A 23,471-nucleotide genomic window follows, 5' to 3' on the forward strand; every position below is an offset into this window, starting at 1 on the left:
CGATCCCTGGCCTTGCTCAGTGGGTTAAGGATCTGGCATTGCTGTGAGCTGTGGTGTAAGTTGCAGATGTGGCTTGGATCCCACTTAGCTATGGCTGTGGTGTAGGTCGGCAACTACAGCTCTGATTCGACTCCTAGCCTGGGAATTTCCATATGCCACGGGTGCAGCCCTAAAAAGACAAAAAAAAAAAAAAAAAAAAAAAAAAAAAAAGGTTGAAGTTAGAGTGTAATTTTCTTATCTAGTATAACCATCTTCTGGTACCTTCTTGAACTTATCTGAAAAGAAAGACTCATACTCACCTGAGACAGGTTGTGCTGGGCACCGGCTATCCAGTCATATACAAGAGGGACATGTTTCCTGCTCCAGAGGAATTTGCTTTCTAGATAGGAAAATAGACAATACCCAAGTGAGAAAGTTGACAAAAGAGTGATAGGTTATGACAATTACCCAGAAGGAAAGATGGCTGCTGTGCCCTAGAGGCAGGGAATGCCATCTGAGGAATAACATTTCATCTGCAACACAAAGGATACAAAAAATGAGCCACAGGGGAGGACTAGGGTTAGGCAGGACACCCACAGGTAGAGAGAAAGTCACCTGCAAAGGCCTGATGGTGGGGATGAAGGTGAAGGATCTGGGTACAGACCATGGCTGGTATGTGTGTGTGAGGATGGCAGGGCAGGAGAGGGGGACAGCAGGGGCTAAATTGCACAGGTGTGAGATGAGAAAACTCCAGCAGTGAGTAGCTAGTGAAGGTTTCTGAGTGAGGAGGGCCATGATTTATGTTTTCAAAACCTTACTCTGATTAGGTGTGAAGAACAAAGAGAGAGGAGGGAGGGAGATAGTTGAGAAGCTTTTGCAAGGGCCTCAGGAGAGGTCTGTGACTTGGCGCACAGCAGTGACAGAGAGACAGAAGAAGCAGACAGACTTTTTTTTGGAGGCAGAACAGTATATACGACTGCATTGGACTGGGGATGGAGAGGGAGACTGAGGTAACAAGGATGCCTTTGAGGTTTTGATATCAGATGTTACTGGATAGTGGTGCCCTTAACTGAGATGGAGAAGCATGTGTAAGTGGGGGAGGGGGATTGGGAACATCATTTTGAAAATCTAGGTCTGAGGCAAGAAGTGGGTTGCTGTGGTGCCCAGTCCCCTTATGGCCCTCATGCCCCCAGCTGCTAGCAGTGCTGGCAAACTCACAGCTGAGCCATTTCTCAGCCTCACTCTCAGCAAAGGGAACTGAATCCTAAGGTTACAGCCCCTCCCCATAATCTTCCTGACTTTAGACACTACTACAAAGCTACAGTCATCAAAACAGTGTAGCATTGGCACAAAAACAGACATACAGAACAATGGAATAGAGAGCCCAGAAATAAACCCACAGGTCTGTGGTCAATTCATCTTTGACAAAGGAGGCAAGAATATAAAGTGGGAAAAAAAACAGTCTCTTAAGCAAGTGATCCTAGGAAAACTGGACAACTGAATGTAAATCAATGAAACTAGAACACACCCTCATATCATACACAAAAATAAACTCAAAATGGCTTAAAAACCTAAACAGAAGACAAGACACCATAAAACTCCTAGAAGAGAACATAGGCAAAACATTCTCAGACATCAATCATTCAAATGTTTTCTTAGGTTAGTTGCCCAAGACAATAAAAATAAAAACAAAAATAAACCAATAGGACCTAATCAAACTTACAAGCTTTTGCACAGCAATGGAAACCATTTAAAAAAAACAAAAAGACAACCTATGGAATGGGAGAAAAGACTTGCAAATGATGCAACCAATAAGGGCTTAATCTCCAAAATATACAAATAGCTCATACAACTCAACAGCTAAAAACAAATAACCCAACTGAAAATGAGCAGACCTGAATGGACATTTCTCTAAAGAAGACATACAGATGGCCAACAGACACATGAAAAAATGCTCAACATCACCATTATTATAGAAATGCAAATCAAAACTACAATGAGGTACCACTTCACACAGGTCAGAATGACCATCATTAGTAAGTCCACAAGTAACAGATTCTGGAGAGGGTGTGGGGAAATGGGAGCCCTCCTACACTGTTGGTGGGAATGTAGATTGGTGAAACCACTATGGAAAACAGTATGGAGGTATCTCAGAAAACTAAATATAGAACCACCACCTGATCCAGCAATTCCGCTCCTGGGCATATATCCAGAGGAAATTTTCATACAAAAAGATACGTGCACCCTTATGTTCAATGCAGCACTATTCACAATAGTCAAGACATGGGAACAACCTAAATGTCCATCGTCAGATGAGTGGATTAAGAAGATGCAGTACATATATACAATGGAATACTACTCAGCCATAAAAAGAACAAAATAATGTCATTTGCAGCAACATGGACAGAACTAGAAATTCTTGCACTAGTTCTCAAGAGAAAGACAAATACCATGTGATATCACCTATACCTGGAATCTAATATATGGCACACATGAACCTATCTGCAGAAAGGAAGCAAACTCATAGACACAGCCAACAGACTTGTAGTTGCCAAGGGGGAGGGGGAAGGAGTGGGATGGACTGGGAGTTTGGGGTTAATAGAGGCAAACTATAGCATTTGGAGTGGATAAGCAATGAGATCCTGCTGTATAGCACAGAGAACTATATCTAATCACTTGTGATGGAACATGATAGAGGATAATGTGAGAAAAAGAATGTATATCTGTATAATCGGGTCACTTTACTGTACAGCAGAAATTGACAGAACATTGTAAATCAATAAAAAAATAATAATAAAAAAAAGAAAAAGCATGCCCCCTTGCCTCAGCAACTTTGATGGGCCATTCCAGCTCCCAAGGTCCCTATGGGTTAAGCTGAGTCCTGTTATGATTGCATGAGAGTTCCATATTTCCATGTACCCAAATTTGCTTCTCACTCCTTCGGTGCACATTCATGTGTGACAGACACAGTACCATTTATGTTCATTCTTCCTCAAGGCTGTGTTAACTCTCCTGTTCTTGGTTATAATGTAGCTCCAAAGGGCCTCAACTGTAGACATCAAGTTAATAAGGCCAGGCAAGGAAGAAAAGGCCTTATTAAAATATCTGCACTCTAGAGGGTGGGCGATAGGCCCCAGGAAGATTCAAGGAAAATTTTTATATCAGTGAAGTGTTTAGTTGTCCAATGGTCTGGGCCATGTCAGGATATCCTCTCCAAAGGAAGGGTAACTTTATTGCATCTTGCTGCCCTTTCCATTAAGAGTGAATTACAGCAAGCAGCAAGCCTCTTTGGGTTTTGGAGGCAACAGGGCTGAGCATAATGGAACTGGCCATGTTACAACAGGCTGGACTTCAGAACTACTATGGACAGTGGCTGCAACCTGCTTCCCTTCCCCTCTTTTAAATAGGGAGTGTCTACAGTGGTACATTCCCAGCATTTCCTCTTGGGTATTTGGAATTGAGTGGAAATAACATCTATTTTGAGTTCACTGGTCTTTCAATTGGGAGAAAATGTTCAAAAAGCTGTACCTGCACTGTTGGTGGGAATGTAAATTGGTACAACCACTATGGAAAAAAGTATGGAGTTTCCTCAAAAAACTAACAATAGAACTACCATATGATCCAGCAATCCCACTCCTGGGCATCTATTTCAGAGAAAACCATAATTCGGAAAGACACATGCACTACAATGTTCATTGTAGCACTATTCACAATAGCCAAGACATGGAAGCAAACTAAGTGTCCATTGATAGAGAAAAGAATAAAGATGTGGTAGGAGATCCTGTTGTGGCTCAGTGGTAATGAATCCTACTAGTATCTTTGAGGGTGCAGGTTCGATTCCTGGCCCTGCTCAGTGGGTTAAGGATCCGGGGTTGCCATGAGCTATGGTCTAGGTTGCAGACACAGCTCAGATATGCATAGCTATGGCTGTGGCTGTGGTGTAGGCTTGCAACTGCAGCTCCGATTTGACCCCTAGCCTGGAAAATTCCATATGCTGTGGATGTGGCCCTAAAAGAGACAAAAAAAAAAAGATGTGGTACATATATACAATGGAATATTACTCAGCCATAAAAAGAATGAAATAATGCCATTTGCAGCAACATGGATTTACCTAGAGATTATCATACTAAGTGAAATACAAACATTGTATGGTATCACTTATATGTGGAATCTAAAGAAAGGATACAAAGGAACTTATTTGAAGAACAGATACAAACTCACAGATTTGGAAAACCAACTTATGTTTACCAAAGGGGACAGGTGGGAGGGAGGGATGAACTGCAGGTTTGGAACTGGCATATACACACTGTGGTATATGGAATGATTGGCCAGTGGGGATCTGATGTATAGCACCACATTCTGTGATAATCTATGTGGGAAAAGAATCTGAAAGAGAATGGACATGTGTATATGTACACCTGAATCACTTTGTTGCACAGCAGAAATTATCACAACATTGTAAATCAACTATACTTCAATACAACTTTTAAAAATGAGGGGAAAAAAAAGCAGCTGTACCTGGAGATCCACAATAGAGGAAGCCCGTCTGTACTTGCACCTGCTTTAGATGATGTAATCCTGGACTTTGAGCCTGAATATGATGCTGAAATAGGATGAGATTTGGGGGGTAGGATGAGGGAGGGGTGAGTATATTTTTCATAAGGGGGACTCTTTCCTCAGATGGCCACAACAATATTTCCCATCTTACCCCCTTTCCCCGAATCTTACCATTCTCCCAGTAAGAGGTGGACTCTTTGTCCCCTCCCCTTGAACTGAACTTGAGTTGTCCTTGTGAGGATGGTGGAAGTGATGCTGAATGGTCGTATGAGTGTTCCAGCTCTCATGAGTGTTCCCATATCTGTCCCTCAGGGTGTTTGCCACTGAAACTCTGCCATTATACTTGAGGGTCGCCAAGCAACCCCTTGGCGAGGCCACCTGTAGTGTTCCGGTCAACGGTCCTATCTGAGGACCTTACGGCTGGCATCAGATACACAAGCGTGTAAGACTTCTGACAACACCAGCTTCTGCTTGCCCTTGGAGCTTCCCCAGATGAGGCCACATGGAGCAGAAGTGAGCTATCCCCACTAAATGTCAGATCTAGAACAACTCTGAAGGGCCATCCTGGCCCCAGAGCTTCAAGTAGGATTGACGGTGCATATGGAGAGGTCATGTATGAGTACAGAGGTCAACAGTAAAGAGTTTAGTTTGGGAGATACCAGAATGTGCATGGTTTTTAAAAGCCATGAGTCTGGGTGACATGACTTGGGAGAAAGAATACAGAGAGGAGGGGAAGCAGGGCTGAGCTCTGGAGCATTCTGCTGCCTAGAAGAGCTGGCAGAGGAAGGCCAGTGAACAAAGAGGAGGAAAAGGCAGGAGAGAGTGATCTCTAGGCTGGAGAAGAGGATGTTCCAAAGCAGAGGGCTGCTGAGAGCTGGAGAATAGGATCCTGAAACGTGTATGAATTTGATACCTGAAGGTCACTGGTGACCTGCCAAGAGCAGTGTTAGTACACTGCAGGGGGAAAGCCAGGGGAGTGGAGCGTTAATGAAAGTTTGGAGGTAGAGACAGAGTGTAGAGAACCAGTGGGGGTTAACTGAAGGTATGAGGCTGGCCTTCCCTGAGGACTGAGCCACTTGTCAGATGGAGAAGGAGGACACAGATGCAGGCAGGTTTGTGTCTAGAAGTAGAAACATAGGGTTTTGGCCAAAACCCTGGTGGAGGGAGAGAGCCACTGTAAAGGATTCCACCCCAGCCCCTCTAGCCTGTGTCCAGATGGGCAATCAACAAACTCACAAAGACAGGCCTGACCTCTCCCTTCTTGGAGTTCCTGCAGCTCCCGCTCTTTCTCTGCTGCCCAGGCCTCCAGGCTCGTGTGTATGGCTGTGGGTTCCAGAGCAGGTCTTCTGTCCATTTGCGTTCTTGGTGATTCCAGGAAGTGCTTGGTTTCTAAGAGAAGCCTGCTCAACACTCGCTGATTGATTATCAATTTCATCTAATAAACAGGAGTCCAAGCAGCTTATAAAGAAATCATATAGCATTTGGGCTTTTAGAAGTTAGCCCACCAGAGAGATTAGAACTCAGAGAAAGGAGAGGGTTCTAGCAGGTCTCTGAGGCAGGTGGCTGATGGCTGGGGATAAACACAAAATATAGGTTTCCTGGCAACTGGGGGGCTGGGGGCAGTTAGCTGTCCACTAAACAAATGATCTTTATATTTGTAAAATTTCTGGGTATTGCTCCAATGTTAAAAGGAGGCTCTCTGTCCAATGAAGCTCCAAATTCTTGGGTGGGGAGCTCTTTCTCCTTGAAGCCAGGAGGAGACAAGACCCCAAAGAGCAGGAGCTGTGACATCCCAGGCCCATGTCTAGCTCAGGTGGGGTCCCCATTATGGTGGTGTGGTGGCCTGGCCGTGTCCCCATCCAGGGCGTTCAGAAGGGCCAGGATTCTGGCTCACATCTAATGGAAGAGGATTCTGGCTCACATCTAATGCTGTCAGCAGGGTCAGGTGGGGGCTAATGTTGAAGAAGCAATGTCGTAGACATGAGAGGGGTCCCTGTCCCCTCTTCCCCCCATGGAGCAGAGGTGGCTCCGCCAACAGGGTGGCTGCTCTATATCAGACACACAGACTCACGGCACAGCTGTCAGACCTCCGTGTCCCCACCCAGGGTTTTGCAACCACACAGGGATGAGGCCTAGGACTGAATGATTTGTTAGTGCTCGCTTGGGGAGATGCAGCCACCCGCCAGAACTGCATTTACCAGCAACCTTTGACCCCATCCACAGCTGTGGTCGGCAGGCTGAGGCGCACTGCAGCCAAGTCCCAGGCAAGCAGTGTGACCACTGCAGAAGGAAAGGACACAGCCTCCCTCCTTCAGCCCTTGAGGACTGGTTTTTGTCTTGTATTTCACAGACAGCTTAAAATTGTTATGGAAAAACATTTTATTAAACATAGTCAACTCACTTCCAATGAAATGATTAATTTCTCATTTACAGTGGTGTCCAATGTTTGTCTTCTGTTCTTTTTTTTTCTTTCAAACCAGCACCAAAAAGTAAAACAAAAATACCATGGGTACAGTACGTAATGTAAGTTAACTAGTGGAAAATATATACATTTGACTCTGAAATGAAGTAAAGAGAACAAAGCAATGATATTATTGCCATTGTGGGTCTTTCCCTGTGTCTGATAATATCAAGCCATGGTCAACTGAGAAGGTTTCATTTGCACCAATGAAAATAGCACCATAAGATCGTGAGACTGTAGTTAGTAACACATGTGTGCAACCAAAAAGGTACAGTACTTGAGTGACAGTCCAGGGTATTGTTAACAATAAGTAATTGTCACTGTTATAATGACAGGGGTTCACTGTCTTCTGTACAAAGTGGAACAAGAATGCTAGGATGGCTTCACTGAAATCAGTCATTGCTTGTGCCGTGAAGAGAAGGCAGGGCTGGTGAATTTCAGAACAATGGTACCAGCATGAGCTAAAGGCGCTCAGAAAGACCTGCACTTTGGGGAACCAAGGGGATGTCTAACTGATGGCAGAATCATTCATTTGCATTCAGAGGGTGCAAGGCTCTTGCCAGGGGCATCCAGCTGACAGCTGAGGTGGCCAGCCAGTGGGGAGATTCAGAGGCACTGAGTGCTTGCCCAGCTGGGGTGGGCCCCATGGTTCCCAGGCAGACGAGCAAGCGAAGCCACCCTGGTTCTGCTTCTCAGCCCCAGAGGCTGAGAACTTTCTGTCCATTTGTGGGAAAGAACAGCTTCTCTGAGGCTGAGAGGAAACTGACTCCCCAGCTCCCCAGGAATTTGAGGGGCTCTGGGGAGTCTGCAGGGAGGACAGCGTTTTGCACAGGCCCTGGGTAGCTGCTGGAGGTCACTGGCATCCTGGTGGGCTGCCCATCCTGGCACCCTCTGGGGTCCACAGAGCACCTGGGACGCTTTCTCAACATTTCTCAAGGATTCAAGTGGATTGGAAGCGGTTCCTTGCCAGCCTGACCACTTCTCTGCCTCTGGGGTAGTAGCTAAACCACAAACTAAAAAGCCCGTTAGACAGACTTGAGATGGCAGGGAGGTTTTTTGGTTTGTTTGTTTTCCTGTCTTTCTGATTTAAGCTGACCCTATAGTTGTGACATTAAAAACACACACACAGATACACAAACACAGCACCAATAAATCAAGAAACGCTTGGAGATGATCCCGTGGAGATTAGCTTAAGTGAGAGCTCCTCTGAAATAAGGGAGGAGAGGGTGGGTTTCTCATGGTGAAGTCCTTGAACACAAGCACCCATCAAACACCCATCCGGCTGCTCAGCAAAGCAAACCTGCCGGGGCATGTCAGGTCCCCTCCCCACTAGCGACCGGGCGGGAAGGGTCCCACCATCTTCTGTGCTTTCACAGGGGCCTCTTGTCATCTCCCTGGGTTCCAGAGAGGGCACAGCTCTGTTTGGAGGGGCAAGGGGACTGTAGGAGGCAAGGCCCTCCTTCATAGTTTTCTGAGTGTCATTCTTGCCCTACTAAGATGGGACAATAATGACAGCATGGCAATGACAAGCACTGTGACGTCTGGGCTATGTGAAGACTCGGTGGGTGTGCGGCGATGCTGGCCGGGGGCTCCTTCCCGCATCCTGACACCAGGCTGAGTGGCCCTGGAGGAACCCTACCCCGTGCCAGGGCAAGGCAACAGGGCCCGAGCCTGAGAACCAACATGGACTAGATGGCCACTTGGTGGTGGCAGCAGTGGTGGCCGATGGGAAGCCATCTGTAAGGTGCAAAGCTCTATGAAGTACTGGCTAGAGTAGGGGTCCCAGATGCAGAGGGGGTCAAGGCTGCCCTGAGCTCACCTCTATGCCAGGAAGCAACCTCAAGGCCAAAATTAGCATGGGCTTCATTTCACAGCACCTTGAAGAGAGGCTCTTCTGTTTCCCTGTGTGGTGGGGGACAGCAGAGAGCTGAAGATTAGATGCCTCCCAAACCCAAGCCCTTCTGGAATATTCTCCCCCAGGCAGGTGGTGTGTAGAACCACAGGGCCCCGGTGTCCTTGCTGGTTCACAGACTCAATCCCTCAGGGACAAGACTTCCATGGAAAGGCCAGGGATCTAGGAACCACGATCTCTGACGCAGGCAGCAGGGCCCCGGCAGCCCGGCCCTGTCCGCACAAACCTTTGGCAGAGGCTCCCTGACATCTGTCCTTCCATCCGGGCTGTCACTGGCTTTCAGAATAAAGCCTGTTTTAAAGTAAAATGTCTCCTTTTTTTGGCTCCTCCCCCCCATAGTACATCAAGCACTGGGAATTCGAACGTCAGAGGAAAGTCAAGACAGAGGCACCCAGTGACGTCTCTCTTGACCATCGTCTGTCGGAGGGTCCCCCTTGAGGTACGTGGAACCTTAGACACTACAACTATTTTGTGACTCACGCCTACTTTTTCCTTACCGTAGAAAGCCATCCAGTGGCTGTTAACAATATATTAAGTATAAAAAGCACTAAGCAAATGTCAAGTCCATTCTCAAGTTCTAGGCAGCTGGATTCCTGGGACAGCCTCCTGGGTGAGCGGGTATGCTTTGGGGTCGGGGTGGGGGGTCCTGGCCGCAGGGCTGGTGTGTTCTCGGGGTAAGGGTGGGCTTTCAACGAGCCGTGTCGTCAGGAGTCAGAGCTCGTGTCCAAGTGTCACGGGACCACTGGGCCGCGTGTCATGAGCTTGGTGGCGGCGGCAGTGGTGGCTGTTGGCGCATCTTGTTTGCGTAGAAGTCCCTGCATGTCTGGCAGCAGCGCTGGTACCATCGCATATCCTGGCAGAGGTTCTTTTCTCGGATGACCCTACAATACACTGTCCACTGGTCCCGTGTGCATTTGTAGGTCAGGGCGGCTAAGGGGAGAGTGGAGAGAGGAAGCCCAGTGGTTATGGGTGGTATGGGGATGTCACTGTGCACACACGGATGGCCTGTGGTCTGACACAGTCGGGGCCACCCTTGCCCACATGCACACTGGAGCTCACACAAAGTGGGGAAACCACGCCCTGGCCAGGGCCACCATGGGTGTGGCTTTCTTCTACAAGAGACACATCCTGGCCGATCTGGCTGTCTCCTCGGGGCGAGGGCATGTCCCCCTGCTTCTGAGCTAAGTCATTTTATGGCAGAGGACATCATCTGTTGGCATTTATAAATCAGAATGGCACAGGGCTGTGGACGCCAACGGGCCCACAAGCAAGTGGCCTGAATCTCCTTTGGGGTCTTGGTCATGCAGAGAGATGGTCTGGCCTGAGGGAGGTCTCTGGAGGGTACCAAGGAGGCTTGTGCATGCCACAGCCTGAGGTACACCTCTGCAAGCTCAGAGACACCACCCCCCAACTGTGAAGCTGCTTAGAAATCCCCTTCAGGATGATGCCATTCCAGCCTTAGGGAAAGGGGCTTGGCGTGGGAAAATGTTCCCTGGGGATTTCTATTTGGAAAAGTGGAAACTCTGCTTAATGGAACTATCAGATTGGTGCTAAACCCTCTTCTTGGGGATTTGGCCTGGGAAAGGGCCCGGCTCGGAGCACTCAGAGCCAAACTGCTCACACCAAAGGTCCCTGCCAATTGGAGACTCCAACTTATTAACACATCTATTTTCTTCTCAACATCAGCTTAAGGAGCACCCTATGCATACATCACCAAAATTTCATGAACAGGGAGTTCCCGTGTGGCTCAGCAATTAACAAACCCGACTTGGGGAGTTCCCGTCATGGCGCAGTGGTTAACGAATCCGACTAGGAACCATGAGGTCGCGGGTTCGGTCCCTGCCCTTGCTCAGTGGGTTAACGATCCGGCGTTGCCGTGAGCTGTGGTGTAGGTCGCAGACGCGGCTCGGATCCCGCGTTGCTGTGGCTCTGGCGTAGGCCGGTGGCTACAGCTCCGATTCAACCCCTAGCCTGGGAACCTCCATATGCCACGGGAGCGGCCCAAGAAATAGCAACAACAGCAACAACAACAACAACAGACAAAAAAAGACAAAAGACAAAAAAAAAAAAAAAAAAAAACAAACCCGACTTGTATCCATGAGGATGCAGGTTTGACCCCTGGTCTGGCTCAGTGGCTTAAGGATCCGTTTTTGTCCTGAGCTGTGGTGTAGGTCACAGATGTGGCTCAAATCTGGTATTGATGTGGCTGTGGCATAGGCTAGCGGCTGCAGCACCGGTTTGACCCCTGGCCTGGGAACTTTCATATGCTGCAGGGGTGGCCAAAAAAGCAAAAAAAATTTCATGAATGACACCCCCAGATCCTTCATTTCCCAAAGCAAACAACTTCCTTTGCCTCCTTCATGTGCAGAACCTGAAAACATATGAGGAACATTTCCCCGTGTTCCCCATTTGTTGGCAGAGGGGCTCAAGTGTTTGAGACTGCAGCTAACAAATGTCTTTTTCATGGCGAGGAATAAAATTCCATCTCTGAATCCTCAGATCTTCTACAGAACTGACAAATGCTGGCCTCTCCAGAACTCACATAAGGCCCGAGGAGGGGGTTTTCTGGCTTATGGAACCCCCACTGCCTGTGGGAACCAGCACCCGCCAGAGGTCGGGGGCCTGCAGAGGCACTCACCTAGGCGAGGGGAGGTGATCGTGTTCACGTTGATCTTGTCATTGCAGACTTCTTGGTGGCACTGTTTGTAGGCTGCCGGCTTAGAGAGGGCGGGGCACTCATTGCCATGGCGCCCTGTGACCTTGTGCATGCACTGGACCACACGGGACTGCAGGCCCTTCCCACAGGTTGACGAGCACTGCCAGAGAAAGGGATGGCTGAGCTGGGGACCTAACCCAGGCCGAGAGGCTTTGAGGAAGACCCCACACCCCAGCACTCCTGGATCTGGCCCCCTGCATGTCATTCCTAAGTGCTTGAAATAACTGTAGGACAAAAGGGCTTGGCTGCCTACCAGTTCCGGATGGAAGTCTGTTCCAAGATGTTGGCGATACTACATGTCTGTATCCCCTCCAACATTTCTATGTTGAAGCCCCTAGCCCCCAGTGGGATGGGATTTGGAGGTGGGTCCTTTGGAAGGTAACTGGGTTTAAATGAGGTTGCAAGGGTGGGGCCCCCATGAAGAGGTTAGTTTCCTTATAAAAAGAGGAGGAGAAATCAGAGCTCTGTTTTTCCACTATGCAGGGGACATGTGAGAAGGTGGCCATCTGCAAGCCAGGAAGTGGTCTCTCACCGAGAACGAAATCTGACAGCACCTTGACCTTGGACTTCTCAGCCTCCAGAACTATGAGCGATAAACATCTTGTTTAAGCCACCCAGACTGTGGGGTTTTGTTACGGCAGCGTGAGCTGACAAAGACACAGGACCATTGCTGAAATGTTTATTTATGTGGGCTGCATTTCATCTTCCACTCTCTCACCCCTGTTCCAAATAACATCTGGGCTTTGAACTTCTTCAGAAAGTGTGCAGCATGGCTCCTGGGGGTAGAGAAGAGCCCAGTAATGATGGGGCTGAATTTCCACAAGCCTGGAGGGTTGGGGCTCAGAATTAAGTCAAGTTAAAGAAAATGAAGAGTGTAATCTTTCGGCACAACGGACTCATGGACTAATGCTGTGGCTAACCGTTTTAATTTAGACACCAAATCCCTAGTTCTTGGCATCTTCAGCATCTACAGACCTGGGTTTGCTAAAAAGCAAGCCAGTGGGGTTCAGGAGACCATCCAACGTTCCCAATGAATGGCCCTGCAGGATTTTTACTATGTTCTGCTCTCCTGCTCTCCTTCCTGTTCCTCTTTACCCTCCTTTAAAGTGTTTGTCAGGGAACCTGCCAGGTATCCGGCCCTATCCTGACCCTATCCTGCTTGCCAGCTCCTCCACCCTTGCTTGTCTCCTGGGGGCCCTTGGAACCATCCCTCCATGAAGTTGGACTCCTCCCAGGCAGGGAGCCAGGTCCACACGTGTGCTCTCTCCAGCTGCAGTCCCACAGCACGCACACAACCCATGATTTACGGGGTTCTGAGAGCGCTCTGCAAAAGTGTAATAAAGCAAAGGCTGCAGGTGCCGGAGCCCAGCTGGAGTTAACACTGGCACCTCGGGGTGGAGAGAGGGGAGCAGGGCCTGTCCTCTGAATGCCACATGTGGTGAGGACGCTGGTGCTGTCTGGATCACGTGCCTCCCCATCTCCTCCCCAGGGTCTGACCGTGGCCTATGCTTGGAGAAGGGCCTCCCCTGGGAGTCTGTGAGGGGTCACTTGGCCCAGGCTCGGTGGGAGTCTGTGGCACGACTGTCTGTGAGAAGTGGCCACCATCTGTGCTCCCAAAGGGGCTTTTGTGCCTCAGGTGAATTCCTCGGCTTTCTAGTCTGACAAGCAGGATCACTTTTTTTTTTTTTTTAACTTTAAGTGGATAAAGAGCTCAGAAGGCATGGTGCTCTGATGGGGCCCAGACTTTTCAAATCACAAAAAAGGTAGGAAATCTGCAAGCCGCCCCCCCACCTCCCCGACCTGTGGGCCCTGCTGTGTTCAAACCAGAACTCCAGAACTGGCTCTCCCCGACAGGCATGGAGGTGGACCTTGCTCCATATCCCATCTTCTGGATAAATCCATCAAGGGCTGCTCACAGCCTTGGGAATAACACACATTTCTGGGGTCTACCCCAGACCTCGAGTTTGGACTGGACTGTATGAAAGTCTGAGGGGTCCTGAGGTGGAAAGAGGAGGTCATGTTAGGAGGTTCCCACCAACAGGAGACATGGAACATGGGACAGGTGCCATGGCAACGTGACCTCTACCTGGAGGGTGTCTCAAGAGGGAGCTGGCCTCAGCCCGGGATCTGTAGCATGGGGTTACTTGACAAGGTTTAAAATTTTTTTAATAATTTTTTTATTAAAGTATAGTTGATTTACAATGTTTCTTCAATTCCTGTTTTTCAGCAAAGTGACCCAATCATATACAGTTCGTAGGGAGGGCCCTTTTGCCCATCCATTCCAAATATAAGAGTTTGCATCCAAAAACCCTGAACTGCCCATTCATCCCATTCCCTCCCCCTCCCCCTAGGAACCAAGCTTTTAAAATTTTGATGTTCCAGACCAATCAATCAGTCTCTCTGGGGAGGCACAGGGCATTGGTGTTTTTCAAAGCTCTCCAGGTGACTGAACAGGCAGCCAAAGCTGAGAACCTCTGACCTAGGCTGAACTTCTTCCCAGTGTCCTGCACAGGGTGTGAAGAGCTCTCTTTTCTGAGGCAGCTGAGACTTTACACAACATCCACCTACAACCCTGACTGCTGAGCTTATACACAGGTAACAGGTGTGCTTGAATATAGGGGTGAAGGCTTTCACTTAAAATTATTATTGGAAAAGAATAAGTTGCCTTGTATTTAAGTAACAACAAAACCTCTCACAGTTCTGGGCAAATAACCTAAGTTATTTGTAGCAAGATCACCTGGGGGTAGAAAAAAAAAAAAAAGAGGCAAAGAAATGTAACTGTCTTCTCTTGGAAGTAGGGCTTCATAACCATATATGAGGGAGGATGGTGTAGGAATTGTTTAAAGATCACTTGAAAAGTAATCAGGGGACAACACTGTAAATCAACTATACTTCAATAAAAGTTTAAAAAATGAAAAAAAGAAAAAGGAATCTGGGGAGTAGTTATACCCAGAAGGGTGGAAATCCACACCAACAGCATGAGTGAAAGAAAGGGCCCCAAGAGTCCTAATGCAGTGCAAAATCCCATGAACACAGAGCAAAGTCTTGCCAATGCAAAGTCATACAAAGGCAGAGTAAGGTCACGCCAGTGTGGATCAAGGTCATGCCAATGCAGAGCAATGTCACACAAACTTGGAGCCAAGGTCATGCCCATGTAGAGCAAAGTTATGCCACAGCTTATGAGGAAATAGCCAATGAAAGAAGCAATACAGATCAAAAAAGGCCGAATCTCAGTGAACTGGGATGGCAGTGCCCTGGCGCTTTGTGGCAAACTGAACAGGGGGCTCCAAAAGTGGAGTGAGTGATGACGAAGACGGACACTGCAAACATTAGGTTACGCCTTTCAAAACTGCTTATATTCAACCGTTTTTGACCCTGCATACAGAGCAATTTCATTAAGTTCAACTTTATAATATGCTAAAGACCAAAAACAGCAATGTTTCTAAATTAAAACATAGTATACAACCTTAAAAATGAATGTAGAACTACATGAATAAGTTACATATTTAAGTAGATATTTGACTAGTCCACCTACATCACTGAAGACTTTTCTTTCTTCTTCTTCTTCTTTTTTTTTTTTCTGCTTTTTTAGGGCCACACCCATAGCATATGGAAGTTCCCAGGCTAGGGGTCGAATTGTAGTTTTAGCTACTGCTTACACCACAGCCACAGCAACGTGAGATCCAAGCTGCCTCTGTGACCTGCACCACAACTCACAGCAACACTGGATCCTTAACCCACTAAGTGAGGCCAAGGATCGAACCTGCATCCTCATGGATACTGGTTGGATTCGTTTCCACTGCATCATGATGGGAACCTCCATTGAAGACTTTTCTATCTAAACTGGTTGTAAAAAATTTTTTAAAAACCCTTCTCCCTGGGAAAGCATGCATGTGGGGCCTTCTTTCTGTGACTGTTGGGCACTTGGGGTAGAAAGGGCTGCATCTGCTGCTCTACAGACACCACCGGCCCTTATCTTCACTTCTTGACTGTGCTCACTGGCACCACCTGCTGTCGGGGACACACCAGGAGGGAGAGTGGGGGGTCCTCTTGGTCCTCCTTGGAGAAGGGGTGTATCCGGGGTGGGGCACCTGTGGGGTTTTGATTCCCCAGGAAACTCTGCCCAGGCTAACAGACCACAGGCTAAGGACTTGGGACTATGCCCATCTTGCTCCCACAGCTGCCCATCCTCCCAGCACTCAGACCCTGCAGTTGGTGCAGGTGTCGTTTATGTGAACATCCAGGCAAGGGTTCAATCCTATGGGTCTCCTAAAACCAAATGCAAAATTGACAAAGTCTCTGTCAGGAAAGAATCAACGACTATCATACAACTCAAGAGTCTGGGATGAATCCCACCTCTGAAGGCTCTTAGTCTTGTTTAACTTGCTCTGGGGCCAGGTTGGGGCAGGGGGAGAGCATACACAACACACTCCAGCCTGTGTGGGCAGTGTGTTCATGCTGTCTGTGGGTTCACCAGTAGGATTCCAGAACAGTGCGGAACATTCCACAACTATCCTAAGGGGCTGACCTTGGTGACTGAGCTGGATGGGGCTCAGTGTTCTGCCCAAGGTCCCAGAGTTGGTGATGGGCAGGGGAGAGACAGGAGCCGTGCCATCCCAGTGGTCAAATTCCATCTTCCTGTATGAATTAGAGGTTGCACTGGATGGAGCTTTTGTGGGGGGCCAGGAATAACAAACCAAGTCATTGCTCCACTCTACCATTTCTTCATTATCTTTCCTTGCTTGGCTTACTGGGTTTTAATTTTCCAGTCTATAAAAAGATCTGTCCCATGAGATCACAGATGCTGTCTCCAGAGTTCTTCCAGAGAGACTCATGCATCTGTTTTCATGGCTTTCTAGCAGCTCTGTGAGGCAGGGCTGGGCCGGGGAAGAAGCAGGGCTGACCTGAAGATTTCTGAGACCCTGGAGATTCTACCCCTCCTGGCAACTGGGGTTAGGCCTTGCTAAATTGTAGCTGGAGTCCTGGGGGCTGCGGTGTGCACAGCTCTGGGCTGAGAATGGCTTGTGCTTATATGGAGGAGCTGATGAGAATGTTGAAGGTTTGCTTGGCCACCTGGAAAGGGTCTCTGAGCCCCACAGAGGTTGCTTCAAAGCATTAGGGGAGGAGACGAGCAGCTTCCAGGGTTACACACAGAAACCATCCTGTTTGTGTTTAGTACCCAGGTGTGTGTGTACCTACAGAAAAGTCTGCAGAAAAGACAATGCGCCGAAAAAATTTTACCATGCTCCCATCTGGTTTGTGGACTAGTTTTTCTCTGTGTCTTCCTAAGTAAGATAGAATTACCTAGGTAATTAGAGATAAAAGTGGAGAATTCCCCAATGATCCTTTGGTGCAGCTGCCACCTTCCACGCCTGCTGCATTTTCATTTGAACCGAGGTGGCGCCCAGCCTGCCCCTGGCCTAAGATCTGTGAACAATCCCCACCTCCACCCCCACTCCAGGCCAGAATTTCACATGGGACTGTGCAGTGGGGGCAGGACAGGCCTATCAGAATGCTTCACCATCCCCCTCACTAGTTGCATGACCTCAGGCAAGTTATTGAAACATATTATATGAGCCCCAGCTTCTTTATCTGGGGCTTGAGGATAATAAAACCTTCCTTGCAGGATGCTTTCCACGATTAGAGACAGCTTAGAGCAGGTGCTGAGCAGGCAGTCTGGGACGGAGTGGGCCCTAGACAGACATTGATATTATTATTAACAACAGCAAGCGTAGGGCCAAGAGCAGAGAGCTGACGGGGGTGGGGGTGGGGTCCCAGGGGCCCAGGAAGTTGCCTCGAGTCCCCAGGCCAGCTCAACTCTCCCTGGGCCACCATGCTGTCACCAAGCCTCACAAGCAGGTGTGGACGTCCACCTTTGCCTGGCTGCCAGTACTGATCTGGCGGCTCAGCCAGATAACATCTGGGAGCACAGTTAGAGGTGAATTTGGCCTGAACATACATGCAATACCAGAGGGGCTGCTGGGTTGCATCCTCCTGTAACCTGAGCTCGTTGCATCAAGGGTAACACAGGCACAGAAGAGGAATCTCACCTCTGTTGCCTCCCCTTCATTAAACAGTGAAGATACTGCAGCATCTCCTGATAATGCCGAATGAGCCCCAAGCATCACTGCGAAACCATTTTCCAGGTTTTTAAAATCCTAGCAAACAGATCTGGTCTTGTTTGAAGCACTCTGTCACGGTTGGATAGTTTTTTCCAAGTCCTCATGACATTAACATTTAATGTGGCTCCTGGGGACTCAGGAAACCGGGACAAAAACAGAGCAGTAATAAATCTGCCAGAAAAGCTCCCTGCCAGACGGCCTGGAGTAAGGGCAGCTCCGCACGCCCCCTCTGCAGCTGCACATCACACAGGCCTACTGACCTGCCTCCCACTCTGTGGGTGGTGATGATGGTTGAGGGGTGGGGGGCAGCAGTACCTGCTGCCTGCCTGCTGGTGCAGGGCACCGGACTCAACTCGTTTCCACGAGCGGCCAACAGCCGCTATGGCCAGGGCAGTGCTCAGAACACAGTAGGTGCAGAGTAAATGTGCACCCACGGCAGGAACAGTGTCTGCGGGGCACAGCACCGCTTGAGTGTGAGGCTGAGAGTGTCCCTGTGACTCTTCCCTGGGCCACACACCCCCGTCCACCACAGCAGGGAGGGACCTGGCCTCTGTCAGCACGTGGCGCTCCGTCCTGACGACATGCTTCACCAGGGCCTGGACCCCCGCCTCATCACTTCTCCCAGCTGTACAATCACGCTATAAATGACACCAGATCCCAAAGGGATGGCTTGAGAATTAGCTAAAGGAAGTTGTAAAAATCTTGGGGAAGAGGAAAACGCGACAGGCACGTTTAATACACACACAAGCGCTGGTTCCTACTGAGTGGAGGATGATTGGGAACTCCCTGCATAGATGCTGCAGCGAGCAGCAGACCAGGTTCAAGATGAACCTTCACTGCACACCCTGCCCACTCCATCCTCTGAGGGGCCAGCCGGCCTCCGGGAGGGGGAGGGGCAGGACGGGGCAGCACAGCAGGACGTCGAGGGTCTGGGGGGAGAATTCCCTTATAGTAACTGAGAGGCCCTGGGCTAGTGAAATGTCTAAAGCTCTGCAAAAGCATTTTTGACAGATACACCCCTCCCCTGCCCCCAGACTTGGCATGAGCCATGCAAACTTAGGAAGCTGCTGAAACCTGAAATAGGTTTAAACAATAATGAAAATCCTCAGTCTTTATTCCAGCCTTGAAACTGGAAATGCTTTCTTTCTTCTTCTTCTTCTTTGTTTTTTTTCTTTTCAGGGCTGCACCCACAGCATATGAAAGTTCCCAGGCTAGGGGTTGAATCAGAGACACCACAGCTTGTGGCAACCGTGGATCCCTAACCCACTGAGTGAGGCCAGGGATCGAACCCGCATCCTCATGGATCCTAGTCGGGTTCTTAACCCACTCATTGAGCGACAATGGGAACTCCTGAAAATGCTTTCTTAGAGACACACATACACACCTTCCCCCTCCAACGCATACTCCCTTTCAAGCTGTTTTTCCCTCCTATCTTTTACGTTAGCTTCAGGTTTCTCTCAGTCTCTGTGAATTTGCAGCTTAGTGACCTACAGGTTATGGTTGGGATGTTATAGTTACAGAACCAGAAGGGCTGGTGATCCCAGGAGCTCTTAATTCTGGTTCCAGAGGCTGCCTGGAGCACAGAGGGGACTGCCTCACCACTTGCCCCTGGGCAGGAGCTCTAACTCCTGCTTTGGTAACTTAGCTTTCCTGGCTCATTGGTGACTGCTGGCAAGACCCTCTACCCCTGTGACAGAAGGACAGCCTAGGTGCCCAGCAAGTGCTGCAGAACTGTCTCCTGCCTCGAGCCAGGCTGTCAGCATGTGGGGGCCCCAGGTCAGGGCATGTGCTGCTTCATAGGGTCCAAACCACATTCAAGGAGTTCATCTCCTAAGACATAAATATTTTACAGCCTATACAAGAAATGCGATTCTCATAGGAGATAAGAGAGCTGCAACTACAGTGGATAAGGAGTGTGAAGACGATGATGATAAAAATGAGCACCTACTGGGCATGTCTAGCCTGAGAACCTCCATATACCGCAGGTGCGGCCCTAAAAGACAAAAACACCAAAAAACAAAACCATAAACAAACAAAAAAAAAAACCCTGTGTATAAGTGGACCTGTGCAGTTCAGACCTGCGCTGTACAAGGTTCAACTGCACTTAGGTCCCTTCTAGGCAGGAGCCTCTCCTGGCAGTTTCCGGTGACCCTACTGCTCTACAACAAGTTTCTTCCTCTCAGCTGAGCAGGTGTGGGCCCAGGACTTTTCTTGACCTCCGTGACCCAGTGGCTGACCCTGTCTACCTACCCAAAGTGCTCCACACCAAGGGGGTACCTGGTCCCTCTCCCTCCTGACCCTTCCCAGAAAGGCCCTGAGGTTTAATGACCCTCTTTTCACTGCTGCGCACACTCCTGAGACTAATACCGAATGGAAGACATGCTCATCCTGTCTTTGCTCAGAGTGCTGGCTGCCTGCACCGCATGGCTTAGCACATCCCAGGAAAAGGCCCTGGGATCCCCAGTGCCTCTTAGGTTTGCTCCTTGGTGCCCAAGTCTCTTTTAATAAGGACTCAACTTTTTATTTCACAAATATGGGGAGACAATGTGCATGCTCCCCTACAGAGACGACAGATTTATACTATAGTGCAAATGACTGATACAAAGCCGTTGCGAGAGCAGGTTTTTATTGCTGGGTTGGAGAGAGAGTCGGTCAAGACTTGCTCTTTCAATCAGCTTATGCCTATGATGCTTAGAGCTGCACAGTTCAGCTCCTTCCTGTTCCAAATTAGAAATCTAAGCCTCTGACATTATTATGTACCTGAAGGAAAGGTAAGTTAAGTGTCAGAAAGCAGGGACCAGGCTCCTAGCCCTGCCATTTTTCTAGTTGTGTGACCTTGGAAAAAAAAGCTACATCATTCTGAGCCTCAGTTTTTTCACCTGTAAAAGGGGGATAGGGTCAAATGAGAGAAAGTGAGCGAAAGTGCTTTTTGAATTTTAAAGCCCCAGGTGAACGTCAGGGCCACTGTCACTGACCCCAAGAAAAATAGCATCTCTTCCCATGATCACTCCCATTTGGGACCGCATTCATACCTGCCCAGTGGGATTCAATGTGGCCTAGTCCATAGCACCCTGCCTGTCTGTATCTAGGCTGGGTCACTGTCCACTCTTGAACCCCCAGGGCCCAGCACAGGTCGGCCCAGAACAGGAGCTCAGGGTAATGCTGGTTAAACCACAGTGACTTGGCTGCAGGCCTACAGCAAGTGGGGGCCCCACCTGGGCTAGCTTCGCAGGGTTGAGGGAGGGGTCGATCCTCACCAAAGCCAGTGCAGGCTTCAGCAGTGGTGCTGGGCTGAAGAGCTTTCTGGAACAAGCCTCCCTCATGACACAGGGTATGCTCATTTCTAAGGCCATGGAACTCAAGCCCCCATCTCTGTGCCCACAACACGGGACGGCCTCACAGCTGTCTTGGGAATGCGCCAACACAGCCGTGTAGGAGTGAAAGGCCCTCCCTGGCTTCTTCCCAGGGCCCTGCAGCTACAGCTACTTGCCGATGACTCCACTGGACCTCCAAAGGCCTCGGGAAATGCTGGGGCTCAGGTGTGGGGACACAACAGGGTCTGACAGGTCTTGCAAGTCAGGCCAGCCCCCTTCCAGGGGACCTCCACTGGCACCAGGAAGTCCATGGCCACTTTGATCTTTTTGTTTGAAGGGAACATCATACTCTAGACTGCGAGCCAATGGCTTTCTTTACCAGCTACTATCATCTCTCTGGAATAATTTGTTTCTAATTAGAAACATCCCATCATTTCAGTGGTGATTGATGCCTCTGGTCTTGAAACTGAAACATCTCAACTTTTGATCAAAAGTCACACTATTCCATAAGGAGGTGCAATTTCCTCCTCCCCCAGTTCCAGTCACATTTCCCTCTTCTTCCCCTCCAGGTTGAAAGCATGGGCCCAGCATCTAGTGGGAGAAAACAATGATTCGTACAGATCTGGAAAGAGCTAATACCCCAGGAGGGCAGACAGCTGCAGGACATTTTCCAAACAGAACTGAGCAGTAATAATGCCCTTGGCAGGGTTGGGAATGTGAAGCTGGTGTTTCTCGGATGGGAGCCTGGTTAGGGTTCAGCCATCTGCTGAGGTTGGGGGTGGGGGGATGGGCTCCAAATCTTCTTGGTGAGCCTGACCAAGTTTCTGGGTGCTGTTTCAGGCTTCCGCACCCAGCTAAAGGAGGGGATGGGTGCCGGCCCCTTCTCGAGAGGGGTGATTAGTCCTTCTCACTTCTGGAAGTGCAGGACAGCACCCGTGGCGTGTCCTTGGAATGGCCTATCCATCACCTTTCTAGAGACAGGCTTAATCTTTCTCAATAGCACCTTGGGACCAAGTGACGGGAGATTGCTTGGAAGATGCCAAAGCTTTCAGACACACGGATGATCTGACGGCCCTCAGATTTCTACTTTCCTTTGGAGCAACTTTTTTTGCTGCCTTCAAAGCCTGGCCTGTGGGGGACTTGAATGCTGGTTACAGGAGGGTTACCCACAGCAACGGATTTAAAAGGGCACTGACCCCAATTGCATGACAAGGGGACAGCAAAAATAATACATCAATCAGAAAGCAAATCCAGCCTGAATTACAAGTGAAAATGTCAGGGGAAGATCCATTGCATGGAATCCACTTCCACTGTCTGGTCACCAGGTGAGGACAAGGGCCCCACAGGATCTATATCCTTCCCACCTCCTCAGAGCAGGCACAGGGATAAGCAATGAGTGGATTTCTATAACTCTACTGGTGTGTGTGTGCATGTGTGTGTGCATGTGTACACGCCAGCCCTCCCAGTGATGGCAGCTGCAGAAGGGACCAGTGATGAGGCGAACAGTTGCAATGGAGGCCTCAGTCCAGTTCTATGCAGTGTGCCCCAGCCCTACCAACCCTTAGTCCCGGTATACACACACACACAGGCATCCTCAGGGTCCCTGGCCTGGAAGAACGAGCTGGCCCCAGGTCTTTGCTCTGGCTAGACTTGCTGGGTGTGGGGAGCAGCTGGCACTAGTCTAGGCCCAGAGCTTGTCCCAAAAGCCAGATGCACATTAATTGGATGCCACTGGGTGCCAGCCCTGGACAGCTGCCCAGATCTTTACATTCCCTTGGGGTTTCTTGTTCTTATTGCCTGGGATGGCCGACCAAGCTGGCAGTGGCAAAAAGCAGGCACCATGGCCTTCCGACACTTCATTGCCCCCAGGGCTGGGAGGTGCTATGTTCATGGCCTGGCTAGGAAGAGGAAGGCCACCTAAACCTCTATTTTCCTGAAAACTAGGCCTGGTGGGCTGTGTGTCGGGTGGGGAGTTTGCAGGACCATGAGCCCATGACCTCGGCTGAGGAGGGGCCAAGTGCTGTACTGTGCTCCTCTGGTGCTATTCATACTTGTCCTTTGATGTTCTGCTGCTCCCAGGACCAAGAAGGTCACAGCGCTCAAGAAAATGAAAGTGTCCACCTGGTCCTCAAAACCAGAACATTTGGGCTGGAGAAATAGATGCAATGCCCACCTGTAGGGCTCAGAGCCACATTCTCGCTCTGTCCCCACTTGTTTTCAGAGCTCTGCATCGGGGTTCAGAAGCTTGGACTCAGCCAGAGAGGTGTGGCCCAGGTGGGCAACTTCTCTGAACTTCTAAAGACCCTGCAGGGGAGGGCTGGTGCCAGGGGGCACCTCAAAGAAGAAACGAGGCCGGGTCCCCAGGCCCTGAGGTATGTATAGCCCAGGCCCAAGCTGACCCCTCCTCGCC

The 23,471-nt window shown here is 49.3% G+C and overlaps 1 protein-coding gene and 1 long non-coding RNA gene across 8 annotated transcripts in view; both read right to left on the minus strand.

Annotated features, from left to right (window-relative positions):
* LOC146406418 (uncharacterized) overlaps positions 1-3,988 on the minus strand; it is a 33,012-nt gene extending 29,024 nt beyond the window's left edge. The window contains exon 1 of the long non-coding RNA XR_014815182.1: positions 300-3,988. This is a non-coding gene — a long non-coding RNA (uncharacterized LOC146406418). The remainder of the gene's footprint in view (positions 1-299) is intronic.
* A 2,909-nt stretch (positions 3,989-6,897) lies between these two features.
* ADAMTS17 (ADAM metallopeptidase with thrombospondin type 1 motif 17) overlaps positions 6,898-23,471 on the minus strand; it is a 387,154-nt gene continuing 370,580 nt past the window's right edge. For all 7 annotated transcript variants that reach the window (XM_084975992.1, XM_021098456.2, XM_021098449.2 and 4 more), the window contains 2 exons: positions 11,548-11,725; positions 6,898-9,839 (listed from right to left, as the gene is read on the minus strand). In XM_084975992.1, coding sequence (XP_084832118.1) covers positions 9,664-9,839; positions 11,548-11,725 — 354 coding nt within the window. In that variant the 3' untranslated portion in view covers positions 6,898-9,663. The remainder of the gene's footprint in view (positions 9,840-11,547; positions 11,726-23,471) is intronic.

Source organism: Sus scrofa, chromosome 1, assembly GCF_054392235.1.
Source record: "Sus scrofa isolate SSC_HxYL_T2T_F1_AM1 chromosome 1, Sscrofa_HxYL_maternal_Yorkshire_Landrace_v2.0, whole genome shotgun sequence".
In the NCBI taxonomy this organism is placed as follows: domain Eukaryota; kingdom Metazoa; phylum Chordata; class Mammalia; order Artiodactyla; family Suidae; genus Sus; species Sus scrofa.